The 20,426-nt window shown below is 42.5% G+C and overlaps 1 protein-coding gene across 1 annotated transcript in view; it reads right to left on the bottom strand.

Moving 5' to 3' along the window:
* Nucleotides 1–12,019, bottom strand: part of Kl (klotho) — a 45,210-nt gene extending 33,191 nt beyond the window's left edge. The window contains exon 1 of the mRNA XM_046454129.1: nucleotides 11,198–12,019. Coding sequence (XP_046310085.1) covers nucleotides 11,198–12,004 — 807 coding nt within the window. The 5' untranslated portion in view covers nucleotides 12,005–12,019. The remainder of the gene's footprint in view (nucleotides 1–11,197) is intronic.
* Between the last annotated feature and the right edge of the window lie 8,407 nt (nucleotides 12,020–20,426).

Raw genomic sequence — 20,426 nt, 5'->3', positions numbered from 1 at the left:
ATGACACCAGTGAACCTTCATGAAAGCACAGTCCCACAGGTCCTCTCTCCCTTTCCCATCTTCCCTCTTCCTCTCCTACCCATCCACTGGTTGAGCTCCCCATCACCAGGAGATTTTTCATCAGCCTTCAGTTGGTGCCCTTACCTCTCTGGGACCTATGAATAATACATTTTTTCAGTTTCATGTTCTGATTTCACCTCCTCATTGTGTCTTGATGGACATGACATATACACCTGAACCTAACTCCCCTGAACTCCTCCACTCATCAGGACTCTCCTAAAGAGTGACTATCTTGGCTTATGGCCACTCTCAAAAGAGAAACCTCGAGTAAATTAAAAGTAAACTATAACAATGGAAACCACAACAGAGCCCAAGTATCAAAGCTGGCTTTTAAGAGGGAGTGACCCAACAGGAAAAATTCCAATGTGCACAGACTTATCCACTTTTTACTTGCCTACTATCCCATTGGCCAAAGCAAGTCACATAGTCAAGCCCTCAGTTCACATGGGAGGCAATTGTACAAAGGTGTAGACACTGAGTGACATTTTCAGTAGGGGACACTGGTACAACACTGCTTGCTTCCTTTCTGTAACTCCTGTTATTTGAATGCTACATCTTTGACTGCTCCATTGATTATCTTACATTTTTCTACTATTTTCCATCTCTTTACCTTCTTGTTCTACTCTAAGGGAGATTCATAAACTTCATTTTCCAAACTTTCTACTAAAACTTTCATTTCTGCTATAATGTATTTAATTTCAAAATATTCCTTTTTCATCCCTTGAATATTTGATATTACACCATCCCCATTTTCTAGATGCAATATCTTCTCTGATCTCTTCAAGATTAGTGTAAGTTGGGGCTTACTGTTGTTACTATAGTCTTTTTCCCCCCTCCCTGCCTAATCCATTTTCTCTAAGTGGCTTTCTTCCCTCCTGTTTATTTGAGTGGGTCTCAGTCTTTCATGTGAAAGGCTTTCTTCAGATGTCTGTTTATTCTTGATTGTCTACTCATGTTTAAGAGATGAGAAACAAAATCCTAATTGAAAGGTGTGAGCACATGGATGTTGTTTGTTGACTTGAGCTGTGCTGTACAGTGCACTACCTTGACCATTTATTGTGGACCTTCTAAGATTGGCATCTGTGGACTTTCCTCATGAGCTCATCAGACTACCTGGGAATGGGTCTTCCAGTCGTCCCTGCCTCAGAGTAAAAGCAAACTCAGCATTCTGAGAACCTGGAGAGGAAAGTACTGGGATGGACCCAGCTCTAGTTGCGTGTGTTTTCTGAATCTGTATCAGTGTGGTGCTCACTCATGCCCCAAGTGTGCTTGATGTTCCATAGTCCAGACACCTTTCATGTGATACTCTGCAAATATTAACTCCCCGTTTCCCTCCTTGAACAAGGAGGGGCAAATGTCCAACAATGAAGACTGGTTTTATAGACCTAGAAGTGTATTGTTTCTTAAACAGCTTTCAACTATTTCTCCTCATTTTAGCCAATCATTCCCTTTACCCCCAATTCCAGAGTAACTGGATTTGCTTCTTTCAGCCCTTTGAAGGTTCTGCAATCATCAGATTGTCTGTTGGCTTCTCCTACTACCAATTTAGTGGTCAGCTTTCCAGGTCTGCTAAATCAACTCCATAAACATTTGTCCATCTGCCCTTCAATTTCCAAAATATTGTTATTCTGCTCACTCCAGATCTGTGTGTGTGTGTGTGTGTGTGTGTTTCTTCAGTTGAATTTAATGAGGCTTCAACAGGGAACAAAGTTGATGGGTGAGTCCAATCTGCTGTCTTTCCTCAGAAATAGTACTTGGTGTTTCTCTATTACACCAGTGACACGTATCACTTACAGAAAATTGAAAATCTAGATAATCAAAAAGGAAAAAAATAACCTGTAATCCCACCATCCAAAAATAACCCAAATTCTCCTTTCACACTGTATGGGTGTAGGCAGAAGCAGAGCATGCTTTCCTTCACATAGCAAATATGTGCACAGCTCCTCTCTCCAGGCCCTGTGAGGTTCTGGGTATATTGGAAAGTAAGATAAACATGGCTCCTTCCTCCCAGCTTGAGATCTCTGGGGGGAAACTAATAAACCACTTCAATAAAATGTGTGAACTACTATTAAAGGGTAGTACCTTATTTGGGAGGAGAAGAAGGAAGAACTATATAAAACCCATTCTTGGCCCTGCATGCCAGGCAGAGTTCCTGGGAGATAAGATAAAAAGGACTGCAAAGTGTACGTTACTTACTTACATAGCAGAGATATGGAAAAAGCATAACACAACTGATTTGTTTTTCTCTTAACAATATACCATGTGCAACTTGTAGAAAACCAAATGTCCACCTTTCAATAATCATTTAGTTTTGCACTGGACAAGTGTAACACTGTTCTTTAAACAGATCATTTTATAACATATAGATTATTTCCAATCCTTAAGAATAACCCACCACCTGTGGCAAACTTTCTCTGAATGAAATGTAATAAGACTAAAAGTTCAAAACTAAGCTGCCTATGAAAGATGACAGGAGGTGGCTGGCCTAACAGTAATGTGCACGAGAGGGGAAAGCCTGAGAGGTTTTAGCTGATGACAAACTCCTCTGAGCCAGCCATGAGGTGACAGCCAAAACTGTTTAATGCAATCTTGGACAGCGTGAAAATGACTCGGTGTCTAGAGCAAGCAATGTCATCACTCAAGTCGACTGTACATCTGGGGCACCTCTTTGCTCTACACAGCAATGTTAAAAGAGGCATTGGAAATTCCCAGACCTCTTTTGTCATCTTTTTGTCCTTTTCTACCAGGGCTTCCGAAGTACTGCATCCTGTTTTGTGATTTGTCAAATTGTTTCACCTGCCCTGACTTCAGAAGGGCTATTTCATAGAACTACAGAATGTGCTTTGTACTTTGTGTGTCTGACATGTCTAGCCCAGCAGAAAGGCCCACACCCTAGTTTTATAAATAAAACTTTATTGTAACCCAGCATGTGTCCATTCATTAACATATTGCTTATGGCTGTTCTCTTGGTGCAACAGACTGAGAAGTTGCAACAGACGCTACATGACCCATAAAACCTGAAACTTAGTCTTCTGCAGAAAAAGCCTGTCAGCCTCTGATCTCATCTGAACAGTTTTCCCCAACAGTCCCCCACTCTTCCTGTCCCTCAAAACTGAGGCACTTATACATTCTATTGCAATTATTTGATGATTATCTCTCCCTCACTAATCTGTGACATGGTGACAGAGGTCTTACCTTATTTCCCCATCTTTTTGGCAGCAACGTGAGATTTGCCACCCTACACTCCCAGCCACAGTCAATACCCACTCCCCTTCTAGAGGGAGAGGCAAACCAGCAGAATCAGAGTGAAGGCTGTTCTTCTCTCTCAGTGCACAGAGACTTGGAAATGCAACCCCAGACAAGAAGGAGCGAAAAGGCCACCCACATTAGGGCTTCCTAAGCAGCTGGCGTTAGGAACACGGGAGGAAGCTGTCTCTCTCGTGCAGACCAGTGTCCTTTTAGTAAGAATACAAATGCAGTAACTTGTGTTTGACTTAATTTCAGGGAGAAGGTACCTGATACCAGAGTGAAAGACCCTTACCACCATCCCCCCACCTCTACAAAATCTGTCAGGAAGGCCAGGGGTGGCAAATGGACACAGGACACCATGAAGGAATTTGGGACACTTGAAGAGAGGAAGGGGTTGAAAGGAGAGGATCATGGGATGAGGAATCCAAAGAGAAGAAGGGTTAAGGGAGGGAATGAGGACCCCCCCCCAATGGCTCTGCAAGGGCCTTGATCCAATGGGCACTGCCTCCACCAGCCCTTCCCCCACTGGGACTTTAAAGCCGTCTCCCTAAAACAAAGAGCCTGTAACTACAGCTCAGGAGCCAGGAAGCTGTATTCTCTGCAGGGTCCAGAGTTGGAGGCCTACCTCCAGCACCTCGTCCTTAGTCATCTATACCCATCACCTGCCCTCATGAAGGACAATGGCACAGAGGCAGACTCCACAGACAACCCAAGGCCCTTCCCTCTGGGGAGACAGGTCTCCTTTTCCATCCCTTCTCCTCCACCTCATCCTTAAGGGTCAGATGATTGAGGGGCCTAGTCAAAGGTTACATTGTGTTCCACAGCTTCCTGCCCCACAGGAAGCTCTCAAGAAATATCCCTGACTCAATGTCCAGCCCCAGCTGTCTTTTGTGAACATGTTTTAGAATTTCATTCTAATAAAAGGGAAACTATTTAGGAAGAACATAGTGGCTTTTTCAAATATTAGAAAAGTTGTTGTCTTGATCTATTTTCCGTTTCTAGAACAGAATATCATAGACTGGATAGCTTAAAAAGAAATGTATTTCTCACAGTTCTGGGGTCTGGGAAGTCCAAGGATTCTATCTGGTGAGGGCCTTCGTGTTGCATAATCACATGGTGGAAGGACACACAGCAAGAGAGCATGCACACGAGAGAGACTGAGAGGATGCTGAAGTTTCAAACCCACTCCCGCAGAAACAACCCTCATCTATTCATGAGGACAAAGTCCCCTGACCTAAAAACCTCCCATTAGGCTCCACTTCTCACTATCATGGCACCAGCAATTAAATCTCAACATAAGTTTTGGAGGGGATGAGCATTCACAGCACAGCAGTTGTCTTGTCAAAGGGCAATCTGCTTTATTCTTTGAGATTAGGAAAGCAAAGAGACAACCAGGAGTCGAGTTCTGTACAGAAGCAGATTTCAGTGCAATACAAAAGATAAAATCAAGCTGGAAACTTGAGAAGAGCTGAGTTCGCCTTACTGCAGAGAGTAGAGCAGAAGGTAGATGACCCCACCAGGGTTTGTCCCAGGGAGAAATGTGGCCTGGAATTTCCCAGGTCCCTCTGACTCTAATATTTTAATTATCCCCACTAAAAAAGTGCACATATAGACATGGAAATAATATTTGCATAACCATTATATCCAATATAACTCAGTGCTTTCAGTTTATTTTGTGAATAACTATAATGACAGTGGGTCATGGCTGATATTCTGACATCTGTAGTTTAACCAATAACATCTATTTAGACTGTGACCACAAATTTCACTAAATATTTATTTTCTTTAGCTCATGTATTATGTTACATCAATCATAAACTTGAGTCTTTCCAACACCAAACTGGGTCCCAAAAAGGTACTTAGTAGTACATGTTTAAAAACTTAGGTTATTTTAAACATGGTTTGATAATTTTGGGCAAATGCTATTAAAGTGATTTCAAAGAAGAAGCCGTCCTATTGAATGCCATAGGTGCCAAACTAAGAAGTTAGATGACGTTACAAGTTCTAAAGCATTTGTTTGATTCTCTTCTAACTGGAGAGGATCATTTCTTAAATATTTATTGCTATAATTATCATTATTGATGGTAAATTCGTATCTCACTGCCATGGCATGGATGAGTACCCCCAAGAGGTCCATGTGTTAAAGGATTGTTCCCCACGATGGTGCTATTGGAACATTCTGCTGACTTTTTAGGAGGTAGAACCTTGTGGGAGGTCCTAGGTCATGGGAATGTGCCCTCAAAGGGGACTGTGGGACCGGGGTCTCTTCTCATGCCCATTTGCTTCCTGGCTGATGAGGTAACTGGTTTGTTCTCCACACACCTCTGCCATGATGTGCTGCCCTCCCAGGGTCCCAAACTATAGGGTCAGAGGTCATGAACTGGAACCTCTAAAACTATAAGGCAAAATAACCCTTTCTCTTTTTAAGTTATTTATCATAGATACTTTGTTATAGAAATGGGAAGCTAACTAATATACTTACCTTTATAGGACTTTTTGCATTTTTCAAAACACATTGGCATGTATGATTTGGTTTTAATTCTCACAGTACCTGGAAGGGAAGCAACAGGGTAGAGATTGTTGTCTGTCCTGAGTGATTTGTTCCCATCTGCTTTCAGCATAATAGGATTATTCTCTGAGTTCATGGCTCAGCAGTAGACAGTAATTCCCAGACTCCTTTGCATACATGACTGGGTTCTGCCAAGGGGAACTGAGTGGAAGTGAAGAAACAACTTCCAGGTCAGGAAGTTGATAGAGGCCCTGTTCTCCCTCTTACTCTCTTCCCCTGCCCACTGAATGAAAATGGGATATTACTTGCTCTGGAAATCCACAGAGGTCATTTGTACATAGAGTTAGGAACGTTTTCACTATTTTTCCTCACTGTAAAATTTCTCCCAAGATAAAGCAGGAAAAAGCAAACTATAAGCATTTAACTTACAAGAAAATGGACATATTGAAATAAGCAGAAAATATTTTGCATATACATTTATTTATTCATTGGAAGTAGATGGAATAGTTCCTCTGTGTCAAATACTGACATAAACACTAAAAATTTGAAAATAAATATGATATGTAGTCTGTGCCCTCAAATAGCCACAGATGAGTAAACGATCCACTCTGCCAGTTGTTGTCCCCAAATTGGACAATAAACTGGTTTATCCAAGATGAAGGGGAGAAGAGATATATATATCCTTCAGATTAACTTTGTACCACTGTGCATATAAAATATGCACAAAATAGAGCATATAAAATGTATATTATGGTTCTATTTAAATATAGGTTACAAGTACAATGTTTCCTGTAACATTTCTGGAGAAGATGTGCATTTTGGAGGATTTAATAACAATAGGTATTTTTAGTCACCCCCTCTTTATCTGCTACCCTCCCAATAGACATATGTTCTATGTCCTCCTACACCTAAAATTCCTTTATATCTAAAAAACATAACCTTCACTGAAAGAAAGTCACCTTTTGCACAAATCGATTATAATAAAATTATGGTTTAGAGCAATGATATCTTTTTGAAACACTAAGATAACTCAGAAAGTTCCTGTGTGCAAAGCTGTGACTGACTACATATGCAGGTGTCACGGTTCACTCATTTTACACTTGAGAAATGCACACTGACCTTATTTAGATGCTTATCAGTTTACATTTTCCATCTTCAACTCAAAATAATTGATGTTGTTAAAGTAGTGCTATGATTTTTAACATTATTTTATTAGTTCTTTTCCTATTTTAAATTTTTTCTTGGATTTGTCTGTAATCTTCAGAAAATATTGTCTTCAATCAGCTATTCAAAGAGGAGTGAGTCAAGCTCTTTGGAAAACATTTAAACTAATTCTGATTGAGTGGGGATTGCATTCAGTCATGTTCTACAAAATACATTACCTTTGAACCCAGCCATGTACCACATACATTTTAATGAGAGGAAAATTTGTAAAGTGCTTCCTAAAAGTACATAGTATATATAATTTGAACATACATGTAGTAGATGATTTGCTTACACTTATTACTTGGGGAATGAAAATTCAACCAGATAGCAAATACATATATGCCTAAAGCTAACCAAGAGACTTTACCATTCACCCCATTTTGAAAACATCTCATAATGCTCTATATAGTGAATATAGATAGTTTTAGATTGGAAGTTTTTACAATGGAGTCATAAATTTGGTGATGAACCTTAAATATTCACTGTAAATGTCAGATGCTACATCATTATGTTCACTGGTTTTTCTATCTGGATAGGATTTGGTATTTCCTGTTCCACTGAAAAATGGCTAGAAAGACTGGCAAGGAGAGAAAATCCCAGAAGCACAAATTTATAAAGGCAAAACAAGGTTATTCAGTAGCCAGAAGCCACCCCCTGAGCACCTACCAAGGGCATGATACCATTTTAGGAGAAGCAGGTAAAGGGAACAAGGCTCCCCCATTTAAGGAACTGTCCAGCTAGTGGTTAAATAAAAGAGGAAATGCGGTAAGAGGCACCAGAGTGAAGCAATGTATTGTGGGATTCCAGAGAAGAGAAAGGTAGCATTCAGGGATGGAGCCAAAAGAGTGAGCTTGCTGGTTCTTGAAGAATAGGTTGGATTTTAACAAGCAGAAACCTGTCTTGTTCACACACAGTGACAAACTGGGACTGCAGGGAGCAAGGACATTAGCATGGGCTCCAGGTAGGAGGCTCTTCCTATCACCCAGATGTGAGAGAAAGGGGAGAGTTGAGATTTGGGGCCCAACAAACAGGAAAAGCTAAGTACCATAACAGAGGCGGGTACAGCAGGCATTGGGTTTTAAACGTGTTACTTGTAACTCACCCATTAGACAGCTAAGAGGACAAGACAGTTATCTCTCCAGGTTTGGAGGTCAGGGGAGAAGTCCCAGCTGGAGACACAAAATCTGGAATTGTCAGGATACAGAGACTATACAATGGGATCCCTAGAGTAAATCTAGACAGGATGCCCTGGACACAGCCCTGGACCCTCCACTCTTTCCAAATGAAGTGAAAAGGAGGAAACAACAGAGAAGGAAAAGGAATCACTAAGGAGCTAAGAAGAGAAACACGAGAGCAGGGGTCTGGAAGCCAAGTTGAGGAAGTGTGGCAAGAAGGGGGGCTTTAGATGTGCAGAGGCTTAGATGCATGCTGCACAGGACAGATGAGCCAAGACAGGAGCTTTCATGCTACACTGAACACCAGTCAGTACTGACAAGCATCTCCTGTGGGCAGGCAGGGCTAGAGATACTTGTATCTTCAACTTGGTTTTGATCCTCTCAGAAACCCAGGGGCAAAACAAAATCTCAAAAGTGCTCCTGGGGCTAGACTCCAAAACTTAATGCTGGTTTTTCAAGGACATCAAGAACCCTATTTCAAGAGCCATGAAAGCTGAGCAGACCATTTTTAAGCCAGAGAAGAAGAGAAATTCCTCTTGAAGGTGTCTCTCCCACCCCACCCCATCCTCCCCAACACACAAGTTTTGTCAAGGCTCATGCCTATACCAGGAACCCGGGAGAGGATCATGGAGACCTCCACTGTGAAGAGTCCCCCATTATTTGTCCTGCTGTTTGTTTGCCCTGCCTCCTAACCTCCAGGCCATCAGACAAGGATTCTGGAATCTCTGTGGGGTTCAACTGTCCATTCTCCCCAGTATTCCTAAGCCACTTGAAAATTAGTGGAAACAGAGAGGTGTGGGGTGGGGTGGGCCAGCTTTGTCCTTCACCAGCATTAGATCCCCAGATGGTAATTAATATGCTAAGGGCTCCCTGGTCTCTAACTCTGCACAAAAGCAACATCTAGCCTCAGAAGAAATATTCTATTACCAAAATCTGCAGAATAAGTTTTCTCTTTTTCAGATAAGGTAAAAAATGAACTATCCAACCCTCTACCCACTACACACATCTAGAAAGAACATTGAAAACAGAATTAAAGAATTTCACACAACAAAGCAAATTTAAGATACCCTCCTAAATAATGGCAACTTCTAAATGAGATACAAAAATGACTAAATTCCAAGCCCAAACAAATTTGAAAGGAAACTTAATATTTTACAACTAACATTGTGTTTGCAGCATCAGCAAAACCAAGCCTAGTGTCTATCAGTCACTAATTTCTTATGAATACAAAGTCCACTGCACTTCTAGGACGGATGGTTAGTGTTGGCAATTTTTTTTGTGTAATTCCTCAAAAATGTAACTGAAAAGTTAACCACAGGGTCAAGAGTGGACGCAAGAACCTAAAATGTGTTAATCATTTGAAATACCAGAACACCAGAGAGTTCTTGCAATTCCTTATCTTATAAATGCAATGATCTTTGGTCAATATAATAACAACCAACTACTTTTGTGTACATATAGTTTGTTGTATGCACTCTAAAAATAGATCTTGTATCATTTAAATATTAAATAGTGATTTTACAAGACTGGTGTATCAGATCCCCCCAAGCTAGTCCACTAATCTCCTATTTGTTTGTGGCATGAACTGACCATTTGCTTAAGTTTTCTTCAAAAGATGAGGCAGTTCTACCCATAGTTTTTCTACTACCTACCATCAACTGGTGATGGTTAGAGCTTATTGGTTCCTTAAAAGGACTTACAGAAGAAAAAATTTAAGTAACCCTATGAGAAGATGTGTGTGTGTGTGTGTGTGTGTGTGTGTATATATATATATATATATATATGAATATGATCAGCAAAATCACAACTTGTCAAATAAATTTGACATTCTTGCATTACCGATGGTAACAAACAAGGTTGTGAAGCAGACATGCAATCTAATTTCCCCATTATTACATTACCCGCAGCTCAGAGCACTAAAGCAACTCAATAACCCAGTACTGTTCTGCCTCAATTATCTATGGCTTTCATTAAAAGTGTTTAGAAAGTCTTCATCTTGAATTTGTTCATAATATGTGGCTTTATTCTAAATTGAAAAATATATCTTCCAGTAGATCCACAAGTCACCCAAAAGGGGTACCGAAAGGACTGGCATGAGCCCTCAAACCAATAGGAATTTGAACATTAAGCAGAAAAGGAGGAAGCAATAATTGAGAGACAGTTTTATCATGGCATATCAATATATCCTGCTGTCAAAATATATGAGATCTTTTGCACAAGGGTATTAAAATTACTTTTGTCAGGCTAATAATCTCATCAGTTAGGAATCCTTTCAACTAGAGACAGCATTGGGGAAATACAGATGTTGCAGACACAATCTATACCATCCTGCAGTTGGTTCTGTATTGTTTATGTGCCTAGCTTTATTTAAGACTGTGTAAAGGGGTCCTCAAACCCTTGGTGACTGAGTAAGGTTGGTGTGAATGTTGTCCTCTGCCCTAGGGCAGAAGGAATCTCCAAACGCGGGTTAAACCCGACCCTCCCAGAGGTGCGGATTTGACACCTTTGCATTTGAAGCAGTGTGCCCTTGAGCCTCAAGTAAAAAAGGTTTTAACGGATTAACACTGATCTCTGGCTGATTGCAATGCCCGCCCGTCTGAGTGGCTTGTGAACGCACTTGTTGCTTTCATCCATCCTCCTCCTTCTCTCCCTACTGCTGCCACAAGGAAATCCCTGCCACTCTTCCCTCTAGAATTCCTCAACACCAGAGAAAGTCCTCTTTCCTTACAGGAGAAACTGATTCCTATTTCCTTTGGATAAATGCGCTCCAAGGGGCACTCACTCGCGCGCTCTCTGAAGGACTTCCCTGCAGGTCCTAACTCCACGCCTTCAAGGACAGCCCAAGCTTCTCACTTGCCTCGCGAGGTGCGAATCCTGAGTGACCCCACAAAGCAGTTCAAGCGAGGCCTCGTGTGAGAGCTGGAGACTCAGGCGCCCCTCGTGCCTCTGGCACCTCTCAGACCCTCTCTCAGACCCTCTCTCCCCCCCTCGCACTCACCAGAAGAAGGTTGTGCGCCACCAGGTACCCAAGGCTCGGGCTGCCCCGGACGCCTGGGGCCAGGCGTCCGGTGGCGTAGCCGTGCCAGGCCACCACGTAGGGGTTATCGATGGTGATCCAGTATTTGACCTGGCCACCGAAGTGGCGGAAGCAGAGCTCGGCATAATCCCTGAAGTGTTCCGCCAGGGCGCGGTTGGCCCAGCCGCCGTAAGCGTCCTGCAGGCGCTGGGGCAGGTCCCAGTGGTACAGGGTGACCACGGGCTCCACGCCCAGCTCCCGCAGCCGCTCCAGCAGGCGCCGGTAGTACCGTAGCCCCTCGCGATTGGGGGCTCCCGCGCTGCCATTGGGGAGCACCCGTGCCCACGAGATAGAGAAGCGGTAATGGGTGACTCCAAGATCGCGCAGCCCCTCTGTGTCTCGGAAAACGTTGTTGTAGCCGTCGCTGGCCACGTCCCCTGTGGCGGGCGGGGGAGGTGATGGAGCGCCCGACGGCAGATCAGCTGTCGGGGGATCGCCCAGGGTCCCCGGAAAGTGATGAGTGAACGTGTCCCAGATGGATGCGCCCTTGCCGTGCTGCCTCCAGCCACCCTCGGTCTGGTAGGCGGCGCTGCCCACCGCCCAGAGGAAGCCGTCGGGGAAAGTGTCGTGGAGCAGGTCTGCAGCCTCCGGAGCCGCAGGGCGCGCGAAGCGGGCCCAGGTCTGCGCGCCGTCGCCGGGCTCGGCGCGCAGGCAGCGGCCGCTCAGGGCCAGCAGCAGCAGCAGCAACCGCTGAGGCCGCGGGGTGCGCGGAGGGGCGCTGGCCGGCATGCTGCGCGGGAACCTGGTGCTGGGGCCCTGCGCCGTGCCCCTTTATGCCCGAGTCGCTCAGCTCCCTCCCGCCCCAGCCGGCGCCCACCCCCGCTCCCCATGGGCCCCGCTGGCAATAATTACCTATGAGCAGGCGCCTCCCTCCGCCCTGGTATGGGAGGGGGGACCCGGGCGCAAAGGGCGAGGGGCGCCCCGGGACGCAGCGCGACAGCCGGTCAAGTGCGGCCAATGTCGATTCTGGACGTCGGAGGAAGGGCACCTGTTCCTTGCAGCTCATGGGAGCCCCACAGGATATTTCCGCGACGCTCAAGTTCTGAGCGCCACCTTCTCTTTGCCATCAGCGAGCCCTCCTGGGAGAAACAGTGGAGCCCAACTTTCCCCCATTTGGCGCGGGGTCTTCGCGGGGCCCTCTCGGAGCCCACCGGCGGGCAAGCACCTGCTTTCTCTTTTCTCCGACTTGGAGGACGAGGGAAGCTTCGGATTGACTTTGACATTGCTAGGAATTGTCTTGACATTGTAGAGGGAGGGCCACGTTTGAACTTTGCCTTGTGCTTAGAGAAAGGTTATGTGGCAGATTTTCCCTTAGGTAAGGTGCTTTCAGAGAGATGCACCCCACCTTGGCACCAGGAGAGGGGTGGCCTTTCCTTGCCCGCCCCCCTGACCCCCGCCATCTAAGAAGCCTTAGAAAGACGATGCAAAATAGATTTATGGGTTGCGCTAGGATTTTGCTTCTTCCCCCACCCCCACTCACCTTTTAACCATTTTAAACTAGCACTAGTTCTTTAAATGGATCTCCGGAATTCCCTAGTGAACTTCAAATCACAAATGTTGATTGTTCTTCTGGGGGGAAAAAAGGAGGAAAAGGTACAAAAACAAAACCACCAAGGTTTGACTTTGGGGGCTGGGGTTGTGGCTCAGCGGTAGAGCGCTTGCCTAGCACGTGTGAGGCTCTGAGTTCTATCCTCAGCACCACATAAAAATAAGTAAATAAAATAAAGGCATGTGTCCAACCACACCTAAAAAATCTAATAAATATTTTTTTTAAAAAAGGTTTGACTTTGAGTACATCTCATCAACTGTTTTTACCCTTTCCCATTCATTTTATATACAGTCACTTTTCAGCTTTCAGTTCCGACTTAGCAAGAAACTTACCTAGGCAAAGTTGTGCACTAACACAGCTGTACTGGAGCCTAAGGCTCCCAGGGTCCCACATTTGCTCCCTTTTCTATGGAGGGAAAGGGAAAGGAGATTTTGCACAATCGTTCCCAACCCCTACAACAAAATAGTGCTATAACAATTTTCCAGTTGCCATAAAGCCCTTAGGACAAAAGTTAGGTGCCAGGACAGCCATATGCATGTGTGTGTATATATACATGTACCTACATATAAATACAGGATTGGTGAATAATTGATATACATTTTCTGACATAGAAGCCCTGGATGCCACTTTTGTGATTTAGAACAGAGCAATCTCTCAAAGCTCAAGTTTTCTCTTCTATAAAAGGAGGATGGACTGTCTGACCTGTCACTTCAGAGGATTATGGTGCTCGAATGAAAATAAATGTACATAAAGGTGACTCAAAAATGGAAAGCCCAGACAAAGGAAAAATCTTGCTAACAGCTAATGTTTTTACCTTCCTATTCAGTGTGTTATAACTCAGTCCCTGCCCACCCACACATGTGTCGCATGACTAATCTCTTCACAGAGGTACCTGCATTCTCACTGGTGATCTCCCCTGCACTGTCTCACACAAATATAAAGGCAATGAAGTTTTAAGTGTTGCAGACAAGCTACTTTTATTAATTCCCTTGAAACGAAAGCACAACAAATTTATTGCAGTATTTTGTTAAATATCCCCAACTCCAGCTAGAATATATTATCATGATTAGTAAGATTAAGTCATCAGATTGGAAAAAAGGCTTATTGCTATTCCATTAAATGTGCTATTTACATTTTTCAATAAATGTAAAATAACAAACAATGATACCTCAGCAATTAAAAAAATTATACCACACAACTGCACAGTTACTCTCCCTTCCAGCTACATTAAAAAGCTTCTACATCTTGCATCACCTTTCCCTTTCAGAACTGAAGAGCTGAAGATTAGAGTGTTTGCTGGGTGGGAGCTTGTTAATTTTCAATTAGAAATGCTTAATGAGTCTCGTGGAGAATAGCTTAAGCTAAGTATTCACTTATTGATGTAAGGTCTGTTTGTTCGGGGCAGATTGTATCTATTGCTGTTTTTATTTAATCAATAGTTTTTTTTTTTTAAGTTTCTTTTAGAGCAGTGATTAAAAAGTAGGATCAAGTTGATTAAATGCTTCACATCTCAAATTCACCTAAAGGGAACATAAGTCACATGCATCTCTTAGGATGGACATCAACCCTTCAGCATTTGCAGTTTTCCCCGGTGATGGCTAATTTAACCCAACAGAAAAAAATCATGTGATCCCTAAACTTTATTTCCAAAACTTTTTGTTTATCAAAATTCCATTCATGATTAATAAGTTCTGGACTCCCAAAGTGTGAATAAGTACTAATGCTGCTTTTCATATGTTTGGTTTTATTTTTGTTATTTTTTTAACCACCTTCAAACATTTACCAAGTTGGTTTCATGTGCTTTGTTCCCTTGCATATGAGAGATTAATTACTTGCTGTGCTTTGAATATGAAGGTGGAGTTACCCATACATGGAAGGAAAGGATGTTTTAAAATTTCCTTTTACTTGGGTCCTACAGCCTAAAAGTGGTCAAAATTCTGGTTATTTTTCCTTCATTATTCACATTCTTTCATCTAGTCCCTTCACAACTATTCTCCTACATGCTTCTGGGATCATAGGATCCTCCACCACCAAAGGAACAGAAGGAGGTTCACTGATTCTCATGAACCCAAACACATACCAATCTCACCAGTCAATTCACCAGCAGCAGACACTCAGCCTCCCTGGGAAGGTGTTTCTATGGGCACCACCATTTCATTAAGCAACAACCATGAACCAACCACACAACTGTGAAGTGCTTAGACTTGGAAACATAAGTGACAGCCCGGCCCTCAAAAGCAATGTGTAATTGGAAAGAAAGGTTAAAGCTGACAATAAATAAGTGGTTTCGTTTGTTTTATTTAGTGTCGATAAATGACACTTTAAATAGCTGTTAGAAAAATTCAGAAAGAGGAGAAATTACTCTACTTTGAGTTAGTTGGAAAAGTTTCTCAGAGAATATAGGGCGATATCCGGGGCTTAAAGAGTAAAATTTGAAAAGAGACTTGGAGGCAGGGAACCCAGGACAGCAATGTGTTGAAGAAGAAAAAGGTTCACATTGTATTTATGGTGGAAATAAGTTCATATGTGCAAGGAAATAGAGGACTGAAAAGTCAGATGAGGGGCAGATTATTAGGAGTCTTTAATAGGTTTCATTTTATTCTACTTCCCTGGTTCAACTCTGACAAGCCAAACAAAATTGAAAAGGAAGGGATGCTGGAGTTTAAAGCTGCTCTGACCTAGCAAATTCTTTTTTTTTTTTTTAAGAGAGAGAGAGAGAATTTTTTAATATTTATTTTTTAGTTGTCGGCAGACACAACATCTTTGTTTGTATGTGGTGCTGAGGACCGAACCGGGCCGCATGCATGCCAGGCTAGTGCGCCACCGTTTGAGCCACATCCCCAGCCCCTAGCAAATTCTTCATTCAAGGGAGGTTTTCAGAACCACCAAATATCAGGCACACCTCCATACAGAGCTGGAGAGGCAACCGGGTGCCATTCACACCCAGCAGCAGCCTCAGTCTGCTTATTTGTAAGTGAAACAAAAGTAAAAGTGATTTACGTTTTCCAAGATCCCAATTTCAAACTCAGGAGTCACCTAGAGTTTTTGAGTAGAAAAGTATAAGGGCAAACTGTAAGACGCCTCAAGTTATTGTAATAAAGGGGCAGTATTAATGAGCGAGTCAACTGACTTGGCGGCAACATTCAAGATTAATTAAGAGGAGATCCTGGGATCTAGAAAACACGTTGAAAGCAACTGTAGTAACCTAGATAATGGACTAAGGAAGGCTTATGCCCAGGCATGGTTTAAAATGCAAAGAAGAGAGGGAAAGGTGCAAGAAAATACAAAAGAAGACAAATGAAATATGGAAGGTAGGAGAGGAGAAATCAGAGGTGATTTACATAGTTTGAGATGAGTTGAAATTAAAAATGACAGGAACATAAGTATTGCATAAATACATCAGGAGGTATCATTAATTTGGGCAAAAGATGTGTTCAATGTCAAACAGGTTGAATTTGTAGTATCTGTCAAAGATATAAATGAAGATATCAAGCATATAAGTGGAGATATAGAATCAAAACTCCAGAGGCAGTTACAAATGAAAGAGTTAAGACCAGAAACTTTGATGCCTGAATACTGGACAAAATGAGGGCAGTAAAAGAAATACAACTAAAAGGAAAGAACTGACTGAAGCCTGGTGTATTTCTCCATCTGGGGAGATGGGTAGGATGGAGTAAGAAAGGAAGCCAAAACAATTCTAAAAAAAAAAAAAAAAAAAAAAAGTACTGAGGAATATCAGAAGCTCCAGGGTCCCTGTCAAGGTTAGATAAATATTTCAAAACAGAGATTGTTACTAAAAGCTCAGTCCTTGTCCCCAGTGCAATCCAGTAACGAGGACACTGTTTTGAGAAAAAAGAAGAAAGGTTTATTGCTTTGTTAGCAAAGGAGAAACTTGGGGGGACTCCTGTCCCAGAAGCTGTGATTCTGACTATCAGCAAGAACAGGGGGCTTTTAAAGAGGGATTCAAAGGCTACATTCCCCATGTTCTCTGTTGGAGTGGCCATTCCTTGTTAATTTGGGAGATAGTGATTTCTGAGATCTTCTGATGCCATCCCAGAGTCTGTATGACTTCCTTCCTGTGGTGGGTGTGTGCTCAAGGACAGACAACTCTGTCTAGGATGGGGAAGAAAGGTAACCCTGTTTCCCCTGAGATTAGGGAGGGGGAGAGATTAAGGAGGAGCAGGGAGAGAGGAAGAGAAAGTTGCCAGCAGCAAGGGCTATATTCAAAGCATAAAGTGGGCCACTGTTACAAGATGATACTAGAAAAGACGACTGATCTAGAAGTTAACTCATGGTGATTTGGGGGACAGTAATTAAATTTTACTTTTGCTTTGCTTTTCTCAGTTGTAATGGGAACTAGACCAGATTAGAATGTAAAGCATTAATGAGAGTCTGTGGAAGGCAAAAACATAAAGAACACACTCTTCTGAAAAGTTTCCCAGTAAAAGGAGTGAGAAGAGATGTCAGTTGTGGGGTTAGCAGAGTTCACAGAACAATTTTCTCAAGATGATCAACTCTGTCAACAGTTGTGCTCAGAATCTTGAAGGAGAAGGGAATTTGAGCATTTGGTGGGAAAGATGAAACAAAATAGCACACCTAGCATCACCTGTGATCTAAATTTGCTGATTGTAGACTTTCAAGATCCCAAGGCATTAAACACGGAGCCAGAGGACAAGAAAAACAAGAGCATGCAGCTGGGATACTAGAGAAAGGAGCATAAGCAAGCACATCAGCCAGGTGGACAAAGCGCTTCAAAGCGCTACTGAAAAAAGACAACAGAAAGGAGCCCCTAAAGGCTTCAAGCCAACTGCAAATGGGTTCTCAGGAAGGTCCAGCTCTGCAGAGCTCCTTGAAGCAAGCACAGATCCTGAAGTCACTAGGTGGGCTTTGGTTGCTTTTGCATTCTATGCAGGCTGATTGTTCCTGGATGGCTTCTCTCTTCTGAGTGGATCAGAGAGCCCAAAGGCTTGGATCTTGCACTCCTCAACTCTGCCAAGGAAAACTGCTGCTGCTGCCACAACCTGAACCGATTTGGACACCCACGAAACGTGTCTTGACACAAGACTTAACATCTAAAAGCTGGGAGCTTACACATCAGAGACCTGAAGCATTAAGTTACTAGAGGCAAGTGTTGTTTGTTTTAGAAATGGGGATTGAACCCAGACACTCTACCACTGAGCCACACCCCCAGCCATTTTTTTTTTTTTGTAAATGTTTAATTTTGAGAAAGGGTGTTGCTAAATTGTCTTTAGCTTTGAACTTAAAATCTTCCCACCTCAAGTGTTTCTACTTGCCCTGTCTCTCAAAAATACTACCAATGAGAATAAGAGACATCTATTTCTCAAAGAAAATTAGACAGGTTATTATATGGAAAGGAAATGGAGATGGAGTAGTACCTGAGGGAGATATGAATAAAAAGCAAGATGATTTTCCTGGCATTGCTCCATAAAGGATCGAGAGCTAATATACTATGACAGAAAAGGCTGGACTGAGATCTGAGATACTATGACAAGAAAGGAGAGACTGAGTCCTGAAAATAGGAGCTATTACATCTCAGTTTTCCACCCATGCGCAGCAAAAGTCGGCACTACTCATCCATATCCGCCAGCACCTCCCCTGGGGGAAGAGAAATCCACTACAATCCCCTCTAGACTTCAAAATGGAGGAGAAATACCCAGTCCAGACTCACTAAAGAACTGAGATCTGCTCATGGACTACAGAATAATTCCCCTTTCTCCACCTTACCACCACCCCAACAGGGCTCCTGTAGTCCCAGGTTAAGAGGGGGATCCTCATACCACATTAAGAAGGAGACCATAGGGAAGCCCAAAGACAACAGGGGAGACAAAAACAAGGACACCAGAGGAAATTCTCACCTCTGTCACCACAACTATAGTAAAGAGCAAGCACAGCGATACTTCTAGTCAAATGTGAAACTTTACACTGTCCTATCTGCCTCAGTTCCTTTTTATCTGGTGCATCATGTCTAGTTTTCCAAAAAAAATTTTTTTCAAGGCATATTAAAAGACAAAACTACAATGATAATAAATAATAATAACAATAATGTAAAAAGACTACACAAGCATCAGAACCAGACTCAAAACATTTTTTTAAAAAGGAAATAAGCACCTCTCCATGGCAGGGGGAGTTGTATAATAAGGAAATGTCTTACAGTACATGACATGGCTTAGCTGTGAATGAAATTCACATATTTATATTTCATATGAAAGTAATAGAGAAGTATAACTACCTTAGGCAGTTGTACAAATTATTCAAAAGAAAGCAGTGTATGCATATTCTTTTAATATGTGGAGGTGAAATACCAAGGGAGAAAAAAAAAAACAGATAAAAGGATTGAAAGTGGGGGAAACCAGTGGGTTGATGATTTTTGAACAAACCTTTCAATATTATTTGACATTTCACCTTATGCATAAGTTAAAGGAAGGACACATCAATGAGTCTTGGTTGAATACAAAAGGATTATATCTTCCTAAGAGAAGAAGGGAAAAGAGGGACAGAGAGCCACAGAAAATGGGCAGCAGAGAGGAAGGTACTGATAGATATATTTTCAAGTGTAAGGCTGCTTCAGGTTGAGAGGAAAGACAGGAATCTCAAATCTAATGGTTTGTATTTTGTAGAATAAAAGTTAATTGCTGAAGGTGAGCAACCTGGGTGAGTATGAAAAAAGAAAAAGAGCCAATACAGTGGATTTCCCAAGGAGTCAACAAAAGATGTCTGAACCTTCCTGAACAGTAGGATTGAAGGATTGCATTTTTTTAAAGAATTTTAATATTTATTTTTTAGTTTTCGGTGGACACAACATCTTTGTTTGTATGTGGTGCTGAGGATCAAACCCAGGCCGCACGCATGCCAGGTGAGCACGCTACCACTTGAGCCACATCCCCAGCCCCAGGACTGCATTTTTAAAGTAACTCTTTTTATAAACCAATTTATCTCAAACACCCTCTGTAGTATTTCAAGTCAGCTAAATGCTTAAAATCAACAAATTTGTGATCTCTTTTTCACTGAGATAATGAAACACCTCTACTTTCTCACAATAGAAAATCAAATTTGCTCTTTCCTTGAATATGGTCAGTCTCTTGTTGAATTGGACTAAGGTCAGCAGTCTAGAATTTAGATGGCCCAATTAGCATCTTTTGGGCCTGTTCTCATAGATCCACATCCTATTGCTGGCCATAGGCTTGATGCTGGCATCCTGAGTCATCAGGTCATGGGTTAGAAGAAAAAGTGAATTAATAAGTTGGAATGTATCACTAGCAGAGAAAAATAGCTCCAAATGCATCACTCTCCAGTGTGACTAATAAAACTTGGTGTCACCCTTGACCAAGTGACCACACAGAGAGCTATGAATCCTCACCCTTTGGTATGGATGTTGTGCCTGTGACATTTTGAGCATCTCTAAAGACAGAGCCTGAAGACCTGATTTTTTTTTTCCATCAAAAGTCTCCTAGTCCTAGGTGGCCTCAGCACTTTGATCTTTATAGCTTACTTTCTGTGGCAAAAGGTTCTAGTTTGGATCCTCTTCCTCTTACTTACTGCCCCCATCTCCTAGTCTGTGGCTGACTTTCACCTCTCTCCTGA

Source organism: Marmota monax, unplaced genomic scaffold, assembly GCF_021218885.2.
Source record: "Marmota monax isolate L192 unplaced genomic scaffold, Marmota_monax_Labrador192_F-V1.1 WCK01_AAM20220418_F8-fsc00011, whole genome shotgun sequence".
Classification (NCBI taxonomy): domain Eukaryota; kingdom Metazoa; phylum Chordata; class Mammalia; order Rodentia; family Sciuridae; genus Marmota; species Marmota monax.
The sequence above is the reverse complement of the archived record's forward strand: the minus strand, read 5'-3'. Positions and strand labels throughout refer to the sequence as shown.